General features: G+C 39.6%; 1 protein-coding gene across 2 annotated transcripts in view; it reads right to left on the reverse strand.

The window, feature by feature from the left end:
• KAT7 (lysine acetyltransferase 7) overlaps positions 1 to 18509 on the reverse strand; it is a 609598-nt gene that overhangs the window by 419599 nt on the left and 171490 nt on the right. For both annotated transcript variants that reach the window (XM_044055078.1, XM_044055079.1), the window contains exon 5: positions 165 to 247. In XM_044055078.1, coding sequence (XP_043911013.1) covers positions 165 to 247 — 83 coding nt within the window. The remainder of the gene's footprint in view (positions 1 to 164; positions 248 to 18509) is intronic.

The following is an 18509-nucleotide window of genomic DNA, read 5'->3' on the forward strand; positions in this document are numbered from 1 at the left end:
GGCGTATAAACCAGCTTACTCTAAATGAAATTAACAATTCCATAGCCCATCACTAAATAAACCTCTTTTAAACAGTTTAGCTTTACTGTGGTAAGCACATTTACTTTATTTGCAACAAACATAATTTAACAGTAACCTACCTGTGATTATACAATGGACATTACCTTGCATTCATCAGCAGAGAGATTATGGTACAGTGGACATCCAGATATGGTGAAATGGCGCTCATGCTTGCCTGTTAAATGTCCTGTGGGAGGTTAAAAAAGGTAAGGAAAAAACAAACAAACATGCAACTAGCTGTTTAGCAAATTCACAATCCTAATGCTAAAGTAATAAAGACCATAAAGACTGCCTTTCTTAATTTCACTTTTTCTGCAGTGGTAAACAGACAGATATTGACCATATGCAACTCCAAGCTTACTTGCGGAGCCTTAAACCTCAGTTTTTGTTTTTTTCTACTACAAAATGTAGCATCTATTGGATGTGCCTGAACTCTCTACATTCTACATCTGCAAGAAGCTTGTTCCTGAACTCAGCATTTACTATATTAGCTACACTGCCATAAGGTTCTCTGCAGTGGGCAATTGTTAAGAATTTCCATACCCGATACCTGGCAGCTTTGCATCTGTCTGTACTCTGTTCAGCTCCCACAATCTGTCTCACTCACCTCTGGCTGGAGCACTTTATTTTGTCATATGGCAGACTAGGAGGGTAGGTGCAAGTGCTGAACGCTCCCATTCTGACCCTCATGTATTAAGTGAAGACAAATTGAAAGACACAATGCAATAACATTATATATTTGTTCATCTGAAGTCCGATTACAATCCAACCAATCTGTGCATGGGCAATGGCCCTTGCACTGTGAGAGGTAGCAGTGTAAGGAGAAGAATGAACAGGTGTAGACTGCTCACCCCAGGAGAGGTGCTGAGGGAATGTCGCAGGTCACTTAACCTGCTAATGGATTTCCACTGGAGAAGCTTGGCAAGCTACAGGGTGCTGTCTGCTTGAGAAGCAGGGTCTGGACTTGCCTGAGAGACTATATCAGTGACAGAAGCAGGTGATGGCCCTGTTCTATACCCCACTACCCATCCATGTAAAAGGGGACATTATGGCTGCACACGTAATATCCCCTGATGCATGCATGAAAGCCTCTCTGTGACTATCTCTCATCCTAACAGGAATAAATGGAACTGAGAATGCAGAAACTGGCAAGATAATCAGCAAGCACAAGGGACCCCCCCCCAAAAAAAAAAAACATGGGAAAGTCCACCCACAGAAGCTAGACAAAGCTGTTGTCCAAGCATAAAGGGATTGCAAAGGGGTAACAACACCCACTGCAGGGGGTTGTCTCAAACCCAACCTTAAATACTGAGCAAAAGTCTGACACAGCTGACTGCAAAATCCCTTTATCACAGGCAAATAGTAAGAACTCAAAGTAGTACAAAACTGAATATCCCCCAGTATGTCATGACCAGAGGAACACCAAAAGACAAGGCTCAGAAAACAAGTCCTGATGCAAAAAAATATCAAAGCAGGCCACACTAAGCATCATGAACAAAGCAGTAATGCAGTGGTACTTCCATTAGGATATTTAAGTTTTGACTGGAGAGGAAATGATTATTAGGAAAGTACACCTGTGTCAGCAAACTGACCACAGCAGTCAGCCTTCAAGTAGTAGAAGCTATACTTCAGCATGACTAGTTAACTATGGAAAACTGGAGCAGATGGATGTCTGCCCTTCTCATCTGACTTGTATGTCTTCTGAGATGTCAACAAAAGCTCACACTACTCCCTTATCCTAGGATAGTACCTTAAATGCACAATTATAAGGGGAAGTAGCTCATATCACTTGAGTTTCTTTTTTGACAGAAGCTATAATGAAAACTGGACCTTGGCTACAGGCACACAGAGCCCCTGGATGTGAGTCAGTAAAGCCCTAAAGGACCTAAGCCTATTAATTACATACATCCTTGGCTTGACTAACAAAATCAGTATAGACCTGTCTCCCCATCATCCTCCATTGCCTTTCCCTACAAATATATTACCTGTAGAGAAAAGCAAAGGAAGATGATGATAATAATGGTGATGATGGGGAGACTGAGGTCCGATTACCGAAACTTGAAATGTCAAGATGACACAGAAACATCAGTACAATTAAAGTTTACAATACTGAAATTCATAGCTATGAAAAAGACAGCTGCGGATATTTCACACCACTCGACACCCTACACACTATTGTGAAAACAAACACACCACCACCTTCGCCTTTTTCTCAAAAGAATTACCAACTGAAAAGCCTCAGTGACCAGGTAACTTCCCGTCAATTACAGTGTACTTTAAAGGGACACATCTATTTCTAATAAAAGTTCCATTTCTACATATTCAAAACTGTTCCTGTACCTTTAATAAATTTCATGACATCATCTATCCATTTGAAATGCATTATTTCACCACAAAACTCTACCTTTTCTTAAGGTTTCACAGGGGAGCAAGCCTCCCTGCACCCATGTAGAGAAGCTGCGTCTTCACACCCCCAGCAAATCATATTTACCAACTCCGAGATTACACTACATTGGGGAAATTTTCCGATACTCACTGTACCGTGATCTCCATTCAGAAGCTCCATGTTCTGTGTAACATCCACAGCTGACAACTCTTTTGAGAAAAAAATACTGAAGCTGTTTATGTCTAGGGTGTCAGGAGTGGCGTACAACATCCGCAGTTGTTTTTTTTGTTGTTATGAATTTCAGTATTGTAAACTTTCTTTTTGGTTATGTTTCAATGTTGTCATCTCGATGTTTTAAGTTTCGGTAATCTGTAATTTTGGTAAATTGAAGCAGACCCATACATCTAAGTCCCTATCAGCTAATCAAGTTTTCAGAAACCAGAAATTCATATGGTTGAGACCATATGATCGAGCTTTTGAAAACTTGAAACTCTTGAATGGAGATCACATACAGTGCGGATCGGAAAATTTACCCTTTTCCTTACTGCAGTGTGATCCCGGAGTTGGTATATATAATTTGCAGGAGGTATGGGGGGGGGTACAGGGGGCCTTGCCCCCCCTGCAAAAATGTAAAAAAAAAGGTAGATTTTTGTATTTGTTTTTTGTTTTTCCTCAAAAAAAATTTTTTTTTTCAAATACAGTTGAATAAATTCCATAGTTCTTGTATATAACATCTTAAATAACTATGTTCACTATTTACAACAGCCTGACACTATAACAGAGCTCAATATATACAATTACTTTATATGGTATAACAATCCAGTTATTAGAGTGTATCTGTTTGGTTACTGTAAAATATCAATCAATGATAAGAATTTTTTCCATGGATTGTTAATAAATGGCTTAGGATGAATCCTTAATTCTCTAATTTTAATTTCCAACAATGCTGTGGTCTTCAGTAGGCTGTAGAAGCCTTCCAAAGTCGGCATTGTGTTTGTATTCCATCTTCTTGTTGTAAACTTCCTTGAGATTGCAAGTATTGTCCATACTAGATACATATTTGACTCATTCAAATGAGGACCTCCGTACACATTTAATACTACTAGAGCTTTAGATAAGTTAAACAATTCATTAAATAAAGCTTGTAAAATGTTTTTAATACCATTCCAAAATGGCTTAATTTTAACACAGTCGAAAAAAATGTGATTCCAGTCTGCATTGTGTACTTGCTCACACCTTCAACATATTCCCTTTGTGGAAGAATTAATTTTAGTAATTCTATCTGGAGTTAGGAATGCTCTGTGCAAGGATTTCCAATTAAAAACTTTCCAGTATTGTGTAAAGGATGTACGTTTTATTGATAATAAAATATTTGATTTAATTCTTCAGTTAGCTGTAATGAGGGCCCTTTTGTCATATAATTCCAATATGAGGATTTGGGTTATGTTTTATAATTTATCAATATCTTGTAAAATTTCGAAATACTATTTCCGATGTCATAATCATTATATATATGATTTCATATAGGTATTTTGTAAGTTTAGGTATTTCTTTAAATGAAGAATTACTATTTATTCTGCATAAATCTTACAAATACGTCAGAATGCTTTGCATAGTTAGCCAATCTTGTTGTGGAATTTTGTATGTTGTTTCTATTGTTTGCACATCCAGACCTTTTAGTTCTTTGATACACTGAAACCAACAAACAAATCCTTTCTGTTCCCAGGAATTAATTATTCCTCTGTATATTTTGCATGGATAGCTCTTTGTAACTATGAATGGTGTTAAAAGATCAAACCAGATTTTTAAATCTATATCTGCATTAATAATTTTCCTAAATGAGTCAATGTAATAATTAATCATATAAGTTTTAATGGGCTTAGTTATGTTATATTGCATACTAATACATAATATGTGCCATGGCAAATTGTTTTTATCTGTTATTTGAATTTTTTTGTAAATCAAATTCATGTATTGATATTACAGTTAGAATTATTTCCAGTTGCAGAATAATTTGGCCTTATCCAATCTAACATTGTTTTAGATATTGAAGCTTTTATATATGTTTCTATGCCAGGAAAGTTTAATCCTCCCTGTTACCATGGTATGATATGATGTATTAAAGCTATTCTGTTTCTTTTGGGAAAAAAACATAACAATTTTATTAGGCATGAGTTTATTTATTTGAGTATATTCCTTTCTGGTAACAGTTGTAATGCCAAAGCTATATATAGAATCTTGGGTAGTAAAACCATTTTTATTAACTGTAGTCTATCTTCAAATGTTAATATTACTTTGTTCCACTTTTCCACAGAGCTTTTAATTGTATTGATGAGATTATTATAGTCTGAGACTAATTCATTATTATCCTTGCATAACTCAATTCCTAGATATTTTAAGGTAGATTCTTGTTTCCCTATAATGCGATTCCCCTTCGTCTGCAATTCTTTTTTTTATTTAAAAATAAAAATTTTTATTTATTGAAATGGAGTCCTGAAGTCTTATAAAATGTGTCAATTAAAATATCTAATTCTTCTAATGTCTCTTTTGTATTGGATAATGTTAACAATATGTCATCAGCAAAAGCATTACTTTAGAATTGTATTGTTCAAAAATATCTACTCCTTTGATTTTTGTATTGTTACGTACTGAATCTGCCAATATTTCAATAGCCAAAGCAAACAGAATCGGTGACCTGGAAAATCCTTGTTTAGTACCCTTTGTTATATGTACAGATTCAGAGGTGAAAGGACTTAGCTTAACATGCAATAAATTATTTGTGTATATATATATATATATATATATATATATATATATATATATATATATATATATATATATATATTCTTTAGTAGATGATGAACAAAGGAAGGAGAAAGTTCAAATAACACTAGAATTTTGAATAAATAGTTCCAGTTTATGGAATCAAAGGCTTTCTCTATACCTAAGCCAATTACGAGTGCTTATTTTCTTTATTAACATAATCTATAAAAGAAATTATCCTTTTAATATTGTCATGTGTGTGTCTATGACATACAAATCCAGTTTGATCATTATTTATTGTTTTGGATAGTGGTATTTTCATTCTGTTGGTTAATATTGTCAAATATCTTGTAGTCATTATTTAATAATGATATAGGTCTATATGAGGTACAGAGGTTTGGGGATTTGTTTTCCTTTAAGACTGGTGTGATTAAAGATTATCTCCAAGAGGGTGGTATTAAAGCTTGTGACTGAATTTCTAATAGAGTTTTATGAAAGAGGGATAGTATCTCTGAAGGAAAAAGTTTATATATTTCCATAATTATGCCATCTATACATGGAGCTTTATTCTTTTACCCTCTTTTATTGCATCTGTAATTTTTTAAAGGATATGGGTGTTTGCAGATCTAGTTTTAATTTTTCTGGTATTTTTTTATATTAGAACATTTTTCATCTAGATTTAATTGATCGATATGTATATTTTCTTTTTGGAAATGTTCCATATAGAGATTTCTATAGGCATCAAGAATGTCACCTATATCCAAGACATTTTCCCCTTTCTTTTCATGGAAGATACTTTTAATGTTATTAGCTTTTGATTGTATTTTGATTAAGGATAATTATGTAGACATTTGGGAGAAGTGTCCAAGGTATTCATTTTTAATTTTTCTAAAGCTAAACTAGTTTTATGTGCTAGAATTTCATTGTATTTACTGTTTAATACTTCTACTTTCTTTTTCATCTCCAAATGATTTTGATTTTTTCAGCTTTTACTGACAAAAGTTTGGATTGTAGATCTAATAATTCAGAATCCCATTCTCTGATTTTTTTTTTAAACCAAGTTAGGGTTTTACCATATATGTAAGCTTTTAATGAGTCCCATATCATTATTTTATCTCTGTGGTGTAATTAATATTTAAGAATAACTGTAATTCAGATAATAACCAGGGTTTGAACTCTTTAATTTTAGTTATATATGCTGGAATTTTGGAGTTAAAGATTAATGGTTTGTACCCATTTTGAAGTTTTAGTGTCAATGAATTGCAGTCTGAAAAGGGGCAGGGAGTGACTGAGAAATTAATTATTTTACACTACAAGTCATGAGCAGCAAATATTTTATCTATTCTAGTTTGGGTACCGAATCTGTGATCTTGATGGGAAAACAACAAAGATTTGTCTTGTTTAAATTTGAAAGTATTTACAAGATGAAATGATTCTACCCACTTTTTTAAAGCTTTTGACACTGCAGATATACGCAGCGGTCTTTTATTTGTAGTTTCAGAAATATCAAATATACAGTTAAAATCTCCTCCTAATATTAAGTTGCCTTTATAATTGTTGGAAATGAAATCCAAGTGTTTTTTTAACAGTTCCTGATCCAATGCCTGGAAACCAGTACAGATTGTCTAGGGGCCATATTCTGTTATTATATTTAACTATTACTAATGCCATAAGGCTTATCTTCATACTTATACATGGTTTCTGGGTTAATCACATTTGTTTTCCATAAAATTGTTACCCCTTTTGTCTTTTGTCTTATAAATGGATTGCGCCAATATCATATATTCCTTAGGATTCCATTTGTAATTATTTGTTTTGAAGTGAGTTTCTTGAAAGAAGACAATTTATGCTTTGTTCAGTTTTAAATATTTCAGTAGATTTGATCTCTTGCTAGGATTGTTTAAGCCATTGGTATTTAAAGATAATAAAGTTAAATCCATCTTAGGTTATTTAGACTATGTATTTTTTGTTTTATTGTGACTATTAAACATTTTCCTCTGATAAATATAAAGTATATGTTTGAGCTTTTAAAGGAAATCATCAGTTTTATACTTTGAGTGTTTACCAATAAAGTAATGTTTTGGTCAGGCATACTAAACAGTTTTTTGTAAAATAAATTTAAATTAATAAATGTTAACAAAACTAAGATCCGCACAAGCCACGGAATGAAAATCATTCCTAATCTGATGGATAAACCTAAGTGCATCAGATTATCACTCATACCTTGACAATCCAGAACATCTGAGCTCCATAAATTGAATCATATGGAGAATATTTGTAACAGGAATAAGCAATATTTATATTACTTTGAACAGATATAGTACTATTATAGATTAGACATAATTCTAATACAATATAAATGTCTACTTATTGTATAAGCAATTAATATTTACATGAAAGATAGATGGCAAGCAATTCAATCATAGTAAAGTAGGATGTATCATGTATAAAACCTCAGTAAAAAGATTACAGCACACAGTTATTTTAACATATTCACCCTTACTGATGATGTATTTTACTGGATATTTCAGAAGTTATATTTCATTTTTTGCCAGCATTTAAGTAATCACTTTGTTTGTTGCTAACTTACTTAAAACATCAAGTTTGTTTTATGTAAACATTGATGAAAGTTAGTGCATTTTAATTATCAGTGCATCCCACTTCCCCCCCCCCCCCATTTTCTACACATAAGGATTTTCAGATCTGTCATTTATTTTATTATAAAATGAGTGAAATTATAGGTTAAAAACAACAAGTTCTCTTATTGTGATTAATGATTACAAGTTCCTTTTCCATATTCATAAATTTCTATTTTATGGCATATACTGAAAGTTTATATGTAAATGGTAACATTCTATTTTGTATAATCAGCAAAGGTTAAACTGAGTGATTATTGTCAATTTAATACTATTTGTTCAGAATGTGATTACTACATTCTGTGATATTCCTAGTTCAAGCTTCTATTGTTTCCCTTGCACAACTTTTGTCAGTTTGATGTCATGTATAAAAAAAGAAGTTATGTACCTACCATAACGTTCCATGTTAGTTGTCTTCTTCTCGCCTTTTCTTGCTGGTTGGGTTCGGAGCCGATCCTCGGCTCCGACTCGGCCATCTTCAAAAGCTCGAGAGCTGCTTAATGGCTCGAGGCCCCCCTATATCCCATGATGCCTGGCGCTAGATACCCAAATCTCGTTTGGTAAGTCTAACCGCAGAAATAATAAAGGAATCCTATCCTAAAATGCATAAATCCTACTGGAGAGACTACTAGTCAGAAAGGAATAGCCAGAGAAGACTCAGCCAGTGGAAAAAATCAAGAAGAACTCTTCTCGGTCCACTAGGATAGGGGGATGGAGGGTGGGACGCAAGAAAGAAGGCGAGAAGAAGACAACTAACATGGAACGTTATGGTAGGTACATAATTTCTTTATGTTAAGTTGTCTATCTCGCCTTCATTCTTGCTGGTTGGGACAGCGTCCCTAGCACCTAAAATCCTGGGTGGCTCATCAGAAAAGACTCTTCAGAACAGTGGAACCAAAATCAGCTCTGCTCCTGGAAACCAAATCCAACTTGTAATGCGAAATGAAAGTATGAGGGTTGGCCCATGTAGCCACAGCGCGAATAGATTCCATGGGCAACCTAGCCTGAAAGGCCACCAAAGTAGCTAAAGCTCTGGTGGAGTGACCTTTTGGTTTAATTGGCAATTCTTTATTCCTCAGTTGATATATGAAAGTGATGATAAAAGTCATGATAGAAGTCAACCACCTGGATAAGGTTACTTTAGAGACCGGAAGACCTTGTTTACCTACTGCATAAGACAGGAAAAGTTGATCTGATTTTCTAATGTCCTTGGTTCTATGCAAATAAAAGCGTAGCTGCCTGTGAACATCTAACTGATGCAACTTATATTCCACCCTGTTGGGAGTGGTTAGGGAAAAACACAGGAAGGTCTATGGACTGATTCAAGTTACTCTCTGAGGAGACCTTAGGAAGGAAGGACGGATTAGTCCTAAGAGCAACCCTGTCACTGTGGAACACGAGGTATGGGGGACGAACAGAAAGAGCCTGTAGTTCCGAAACTCTTCTGGCTGAAGTAATAGCTACCAGAAAAAGGGTTTTCCAAGATAAGAACTTCAATGAACAAGAAGCTGCAGGTTCGAAAGGGGGCAAAATTAGAGAAGCTAAAATCAAATTTAGATCCCACGGTGGTGGAGGATCTCTCACTGGGGGTCTGAGCAGAGCAGTTCCTTTGAGAAAGGCTTTACACAGTTTATGAGACATGATATTGTTATCTGACAGGCCAATGTGAAAATATGAAATTGCAGCTAACTGAACTCTAACTGTAGCGGAAGCGGACCCAGCATGGAAGAGTTCCGCAAGAAATTCCAAAATGTAGTGTACAGGGGCTGAAAAGGGGTCTATACTCTTAGCCTCTGCCCAGGAAGAAAAACATTTCCACTTACTAGCGTAAGTTTTTCTAGCTGTAGACTTGTGTGATGACAAAATGATTTCGCGCACAGAGGGGGAGATATCTGGAAGCCTGGCTAAAGTTGGAAGTGGAGCAACCAAGCCGTGAGCTGGAGAGAGCGTAGGGATTGGTGCAGCCCGACTGATGAATCAGGAGGTCTGGAACTAGGTCCAGAGTCCAAGGCTGCTCGAGAAAATAGTGATGCAGGAACAGGAACCATATTTGTCGAGACCAGTAAGGAGCAATGAGGATCATTTTGCAACCCAATACGGTAGCTTTCTGAATTAGCTTTGGGATTAGGGGAAAAGGAGGGAATGCATAAAGAAGTCCCTGAGGCCAATCGTGGACTAGAGCGTCTCTGGGGGAGTGCCCGGAAAGTGGAAGGAGAGAGAAGAAATTGCTGCAATTTCTGTTGAAGGGAGTTGCAAAAAGGTCGCAGCAAGGTTGGCCCCATTTGCAGAAGATTTGGTCCGCAACTACCTGGTTCAGAGACCACTCGTGAGGCATGAGAATTGCTCTGCTCAGTCTGTCTGCTATGATGTTGGACCTCCCAGGGATGTGCGTTGCAATCAGAAACCGTTGGGAAGAGATCGCCCACTGCCAGAGTCTGAGTGCTTCTCGACATAGGGGGTAGGACCTGGTTCCGCCCTGCTTGTTGATGTACCAAACTACAGACATATTGTCCGTTTGAATTGCAATGGTCCCGGTAGGAAGAGAGTCCTGAAGAGCCTGCAATGCTAAGAGCACAGCCCTCATCTCCAAGACATTTATGTGCAGATGGTACTCGTGAGGTTGCCAGGTGCCTTGGACTGTTCTGTCCTGATAATGCCCCCCCACACGATCAGGAAGGCGTCCGTGGTCACCGTAGCAACTGGAGAGGGGTGAACAAATGGTCTGCTGTGGAGCACTGATGTGGAGACCATCCACCATGCAAGGTGCTTCTTGCATGCTTGTCTGATCATAATCATGTAAGACATGGGAAGCTGCTGGAAGGACCATTGGGTGAAAAGAAGCCACTGGAGAATCCTCATGTGAAAACGAGCTAGAGGGACAAGTATGATTGCTGCTGCCATGAGACCCAGAGTTTGAAGGACAAACCTGGCTGGAATTCTTTTGCATGCTAATAAAATCTTCACATGCTGATGAATCACTAACACCCTGTCTGGTGGGAGGCTCGCTAACATGTCTTTGGTATTTAAATTTGCGCCTATAAAGGTGACAGATTGACAGGGGCGACAATGCAGACTTTTCAAAATTTATTGTGATACCTAGCCTGGAGCAAGTGTCGATAGTGCAGTCTCTGGCTCGCAGAAGGTGATGTCTGGTAGTAGCAGTGAAGAGCCAGTTGTTGAGATATGGAAACACCTGGAATCCTTGCCGTCTCAGGTGAGCGGTAACTACTGTCATACATTTGGTAACCACCCTGGGGGCTGTGGTGAGACCAAAGGGCAGAGCTCTGAACTGATAATGGCTGGCTAGCTCCCAGCCGGAAGCAAAGGAATCTTCTGGAGCGTCTGTCCATTTTGATGTGGTAGTATGCATCCTGAAGATCTATAGAGCACATCCAATTGTCCTGGCTCAGGAAGGGCAAAATGGACTGTAGCATGACCATCCGGAACTTTGTTCTTTGTACAGACCTGTTCAGTCTGCTGAGATCCAGAATGGGTCTCCAGTCCCATCTTTTTTGGTACCAAAAAAAACCCTGAGTAAATTCCGGATCCTTGCTGGTCTGCTGGGACTTGCTGGATGGCCCTTTTTCTTAGCAGTTTTGAGACTTCTTGAACTGCTTGGTCCCTTAGATTGGGTGGAACGTCTGGAAGGGACTGGTTTGATCTTAAAGGGGTGCGAACGAAGGGAATTCTGTAGCCTCCGGATATGACGGACTGTACCCATTTGTCTTGTGTTATGTTTTGCCAGGCTCTTGGGTACACCGATAATCTTCCCCCGACTGCCTCCAGAGGTGGGCAGCCGGGCAACCCTTCAGGGATGCTGGAAGGGTTTCTCAGAGAAAGATTCTCTGCTGCCCTGATTTTGCGGAACCCCTCTGCCACGAGGGCGGCGTCTGTTATTGTTCCCTCCTCTGCCCCTGGATGGTAACTCACCACATGTGTCCGGCAAGGCTCCTTGGGATTTCCGGAACTACATCTTTCCACTCTTCTGACCCTTAGGATATGGTCTGAAAGGAGTGGAAAAACGGACTCCTACGGTAGAGAGAGTCTTGCCTTCCTGCTCACACCTGGTAATGGTATCCTTCACCTGTGATCCAAAGAGAGAGGAACCATCAAAAGGGGTGTTGGTGAAAGACACTCTGAAAGGTTCCGCAAAGTTACATAGCCACATCCAAGCATGCCTCCTTAGGGCCACACCTGTGTCTGCGGCTCTACTCGCACCATCAGCTGCATATGAAATGAGCCTCATGGAGGAGTTTACCACTGAATTAAGAGTCGCCAACTGGGAGGCTGCCTTAGCCTGGGCCCCCTCAGCTGATGGATCTTGGTGGGTATCTCCAAGCTCTTTCATGTGATCCCTCTGAAGATGGGTAAAGTGGCACAGGTAATTCAGGGACCGCATGGAAAAGGTCGCTGAAGAGAACATCCGCTTCCCATATCTGTCCATCGTCCTGGACTCCTTGTTAGGGGGATGGACAGATGAAGTTTCAGCCAACTCCTTCTTTGTGGCCGCTACCACCATGGCATCAACTGTTTGTCGTGCGGTGCAGTAATGAATTTGGCAGGTCTTCTAGGGGTCAGTTCCACTGTGTCTGGAGCCGTCCACGCCTTCTGAGCCACCACAGACATTAGTGGGTCGAAAAGCGGAGACACCCAGGAGGTGGAAGGTCGGGATCCAAACGCGTCCAGGAATACAGACTCATCCTCGGAAGGGCTTAGGGCAGTCCAGTTCCCCCTCTGCCTAAGCATCTCAAGGATGTCTGAGAAGGAGACATCTTCAGAGGGGGATCTTGGGGATCCTTCTAACTCCTCTAAGTCGGTATCCGATGTGACAGACTCGGGGGAGTCAACATGCTTCCTCTTGCATTTCCTCTTGCGAGGTGGCTCCTCTGAATGATCAGGGGAGGCTTTGGAAGAGAAGGATACACCCAAGGGGGTGTCCTGGAGCGCTGGATCCCCACTCTTGGGGTCTGGAAGAGGGGCAGAGGCTGACACAGGCACCCTAGGGGGAGGAGCCGATGGGGTCGATCGTGGGACTGACTCGGGGGCCAGTACACTCCTCATCACCTCGAAGGCGTCCCTGCCCGGACGCAGAGAGGGCTCCGGTTCCGAAGAAACCAGAACCCCTCCCCACACCGAGTGGGATGGCTCCGAGGCAGATGTGGGAGCCGAGCTCACCTGAGCAGAAGCCCCGAGGGGGAGGGCGGGGTCGGACAAGGGTCTGATGCCACTCGCCCCCTCGAAGCCGACGAGGGAGTCTCGGAACCCAGATCCCTCCAAGGAAGGTACCATGGAAGGGATCGGAGCCGACGACGGAACCGAAGGAGAGGGTATCCGAGTCGAAAGCTCCACAACTCGGACCCCAACGAACTCCGGCTCCGAGCTCATAGGATGAGTCAGAGGAGAAATATCTACAGCTGTGGACGGAGCTGACACCTGATGAGGGGGGCTGGAAAACATTTTGGCTAGGGCCTGCGATTTTAACAGCCTACTGACCACTCTTTCCAAGTCATGGTCCGAAAGTCTAGAGGACCGAGAAGAGTGGGATGAGCGATGACTATGCTCCGATTGGAGCAGAGGCGACTTCGGAGCCGAACGTATCGACTCCAGAGAAGGAGACCTGGATCTTTTTCGACTCTCAGACGGCTCCGACGAATGTATCGGAGCTGACTGGGAGTGAGGAACATCGGTTCCAGCCGGAGCCGAGATGGATTGTATGGCTTCACCCAACGACGGCTCCGAACTGGGAGCCGAAGGTTTAGGTGGCCTGGAAGATTTCACGGGCTGAGCCTTTGCCGGTGAATCTTGGGGTTTAAGCAAACCCCTCAGAATCAATTTATTTTTGCGCTCCTGCAGGACTCTTGGACTGAAAGCATGGCAAATCGAGCAAGAGTCCTGCAGGTGCACGGCGCCCAGACAATAAACACAAGAAGTGTGACCATCTGTCACAGACATCTTCTGACAGCATGAGTCACACTTCTTGAATCCGGACGGTTTAGGAACCTTGGACATCCTGGAAGAAAACCAAGGACAAGAAACACACACAAAAGGTTAAGTGGTAACCACTAAAAAATTGAAGACTACAATTTACCACAACCAAAAAACTACAAGCAGTACTACAAACACTACAGATAACTATCACTAAACACTAACAGTGATACTAAAGAAATTATATATATTATTTTTTTTTTCCTTAAAGGAAGAAAGAAAAGGTTATCCTCTAACTAAAACGGAAAACCTTTCTGTGGTAAGGAAAGGGAGTGAAGGGGGGGAGGGGAAACTCTCAAACTTAAACGAGTTTCTTGGGGAGAAGTAATCGGGATCTAGAGAAAACTAACTACAATACAACAGTCTAATCTAACAACTAATTCTACACTAAAAATTAACAGTTTTGACAAGAAAAATACAATAATAATAAAGTTTTATACAACCTAAGCCAGTAGTACAACCTCGCAGCAGAAGCGGCAAACAAGATCTGGGTATCTAGCGCCAGGTATCATGGGATATAGGGGGGCCTCGAGCCAGTAAGCAGCTCTCGAGCTTTTGAAGATGGCCGAGTCGGAGCCGAGGATCGGCTCCGAACCCAACCAGCAAGAATGAAGGCGAGATAAACAACTTAACATCATTAGTTACCTTGGTAACAGCTCAAGTTTTATGCATGGTCAAGATGTGTTACAAAACCACAATTCAAGTTAAAGCAATTATATGACTTGTTATGCACATTTACTTATATGAGAAAATCATCATGCTTCCCCTTAGGCCGCAGTGGTGCAGCAGTTAGCATTGTTGCCTCACAGCAAGAGGTTCTCCGGTTTGATTCAAGGCTGGAGCACCTTCTGTGTGAAGTCTGCTTGTCCTCTCTGCGGTTGAGTGACATTTAAAGACATGCAGGTAGGTGCGTGCATGAATGGGTGTGCCTTCATTGAAGGTTCGGCGTCAGGCTGGCACCTCAGCACCGTAAAAAACTACTGCCAATCATAAGCGGACTGGCGTTCCGTTGCGGAGACCCCTAACCTGGAAAAGCCGAAAGACATTACTATCATGCTTCCCCTTGATGTTCAATATAGTGTATGTCATTTATGACAAGTTAAAACAGTAGTGTTATTATACTCAAGCCCATGTTATTAAACTGAGTGTCTATTGTCAATTTAATACTATTTGTTCAGAATATGATTATTACATTCTGTGACATTTCAAGTTCAGGCTTCTATTGTTTCTCTTGAACAACTTTGTCAGTTTGATGTCATGTATAAAACATTAGTTATCTTGGTAACCGTTCAACTATTATTAGCAGAAAAAAAAACAAAATGTACCACTTATTTTAGGCAGGACAGCCCCTAGGTTAAAACACAGAATATCAAAGTGAAACTACCCCCCACTATCATCAATGGCTACACTTCTAACAAGCTCTCTGTACTAAATACTTGAGCTTTGACCAGCTAAGATCTACCTGCAATCAACTGGATGTATACGTGAATTTAAGTACACTTTTATCTGCACTTTTTCATATAGTATTGCATTTTATTTATTTTTGTTTCTCAATGAATATTAATTGAACTGAAAATTGTGGCTCTGTGTCTCTACAGAGAGCTTGTGTCTCTATAGAGATCTTGTTAGAAGTGTACCCATTGATAGCAGTCAGGGGTAGTTTCACTTTGATATTCTGTGTTTTAACCTAGCGGCTGTCCTGCCTTATACAAGTGTTACATTTTTTTTACTGCTAAATACTTGAGCTTTGGCCGGCTAAGATCTACCTGCAACCGAACTGGACGTATAAGTGAATTTAAGTACACTTTTATCTGCACTTTTTCATATAGTACTGCATTTTATTTATTTTTGTTTCTCACTGAATATTAATTGACCACGGTGGTGGTGCTGCGGTAGCGTTGTCGCCTCACAGTAAGACGCTGTCCGGTTCGATTCTCAGCTAGAGCGTCTTCGGCGTGGAGACATGCGTGAATGGGCGTACCTTTGTTGAAGGTTGTGCATCAGGCCTGGCAAGCCGGTACGTAAAAATCAACTGCCAATCATTAGTGGACCGTGTGGCGACCCCTAACCGGGAAAAGCCGAAAGACGCACATACACTGAATATTAATTGAACTGAAAATTGTGGCTCTGTGTCTCTACAGACCTTGTGTTTTGTGTGTTTTGTGCTTCTAACAAGATCTCTGTAGAGACACAAGCTCTCTGCAGAGACACAGAGCCACAATTTTCAGTTCAATTAATATTTGTCCTTTTCCATTTTACCAGCCTGTTCCATGCAGTGGCCACTCTGCCAGTGAACCACTCAACACACCTTCTATTCCCACAGATATTTCCACGAAGGAAATCTGATAACTCTCTAGCACTTCCCGGCAACCCCAAACACCCCTAGAATCAGCTATCCCATTATGCTCAACACGTCCGAGCAAGGTCACCTCCCAAACCATTGCAAAGGGTACTGCACAAGACCAAGTGCTGTTAGTCTTTCACAATAACTCAGACTTCCACTCTTATATAAGTCCTTAATGTGTTTGGACCAAAATACATTTTAAATATAAAATTGCGATTTTTTTTTTTTTTTTTTTTATCAAGGATCAACTTAATGAGCTAAACGAAGTGTTGGGAGACCATCAATATGTGTACATGTGGTTTAAAACAGCCCTTTTATTATATATATTTTTTTAAACCAAAAACGTCATTGCTGAGAATCATCTTGGAGGCTGTTAAGCACTATCGTCACTCTGTCTCTATTACCATAGCAACCTGGGAGCATCTGTTTCTGTTAGTGTATCTGTGTACTACATACCAGAGGTTCGCAATGCATCTGAAGCAAAGCTTCACTTCACTGCAACTTCAAGCCTAAATTCCCTCCCTTTCAGTGAGGCAGCAGCCAGGAAAAAAAGAGACAGCAAACAGATCAAAAAAAAAAAAAAAAACTCCCAACAAGCCACTACAACAAGAGACAACACACTCCTCCAGCCCTCCCACCTCTCACTCGCAGACGTACAAACAAACCATTCTCTGCCAAAATATCCCAAATCACAGTTCTATCCACCCCCTTCCCCTGGATCCAGGCTAAAACACCAAACGTCTCTTCCTAATACACAAGCATCAGTAAACCTCGATCAGAAGCCACAACCCACAGCTTCAGTAGACGAAAACGGCAACATATAACAGCTGCCAGACACAGCTGCATCCAAATACACCATGTCAGGCTTAATCAAACAGCACTCGAAGCTATGATACGTGCCATAATTGATATTATGTTTAGACAGAATAATAATGACATTTGTACTAGCTGCCAGACACAGCTGCATCCACGCAAACCATATCAGGATTGATCAAACAGCACTCGAAGCTATGATACCTGCCATAATTGATATTAACTATGTTCAGACAGAATAATAATGACATTTGTACTAGCTGCCAGACACAGCTGCATCCACGCACACCATATCAGGATTGATCAAACTGCACTCGTAGCTGTGATACCTGCCATAATTGATATGATACCTGCCATAATTGATATTAACTATGTTTAGACAGAATAATAATGACATTTGTACTAGCTGCCAGACACAGCTGCATCCACGCACACCATATCAGGATTGATCAAACTGCACTCGTAGCTGTGATACCTGCCATAATTGATATTAACTATATTTAGACAGAATAATGACATTTGTACTAAGACCTTGCTACTATTATTTAGCTAGGATATACATGACATTTCTAAATCATACTTTAACTGAAGAAAGCATTAGTCTCCATGACAGCATTTTTTTTCAAAACACTCTTACTGTTACTGCTATTATATATGATGTTAATTTGTTACATTTGAGTCTGAACTCTGATGAATGGTACCTTGTTAAATTAGTTAATTACTTAAATTATTATAAGCAAAATCAATGAACAGTGAACAAGATCAATGAACAATGAACAAGATAAGTACTCATTGAGTTCAAGTAGGGGAATAGAAACTTATATGTATTATATGTTGCTTTGTTTGGCTTATATATAATGTAAATAGTAACCCATCTTGACCTACCTTTGTTTGTGAAGAACTACTGGACTTTTTGAACATTCGGAATAAATCATTACTGTTTCTCAGTTGTTTAAGAAACCCTCCTTTTTAAAATAAAAACAGACGACAAGTGATGTACCATATCAGTTGATATTTTGAGAGATGTAGTTGTAAGAATTATTTTTTGGGACAGCTATCTTAGAATCATTTTTTTGTTTCTTTCTATCATCAGTCCAAGGATTTGTTTCTTTTATTCTTTTAAGAGTAGGGGTCATCCATTCCATTTCTTCTAGGATAGACACTATGTTGTTGCTTTTCATGAATATAGTAGCTTCTTCTAAGTCATTAAAGGTTCGCGTCTCATTGGTAAAAGTATTTTGTCTTGGCTGGAAAGTCCAGCTGTGCTTTAATGCTGTTTTGTTTCAACAGTTTTATTATTGGCCAGACTTTTTTCCTTTGTTCTAGTATTCTGGAAGAATTATCATTGTCAGACCTTATCAGGCTTTGATTGTATATTAAGGGTGATTTTCTCCAAGCAGATTTTAATATTAGTTCCTTGTCCAGAAATGAAAGAAATTTTATAACTATGGATCTAGGTGGAGTATTTGTTGATTTAGAAGCAGGTTTCCTCGGTGCTCTATGCACCCTTTCAATTCCAAAT

This window comes from Protopterus annectens, chromosome 13.part0, assembly GCF_019279795.1.
Source record: "Protopterus annectens isolate FY-2018-M chromosome 13.part0, PAN1.0, whole genome shotgun sequence".
NCBI classification, from domain to species: domain Eukaryota; kingdom Metazoa; phylum Chordata; order Ceratodontiformes; family Protopteridae; genus Protopterus; species Protopterus annectens.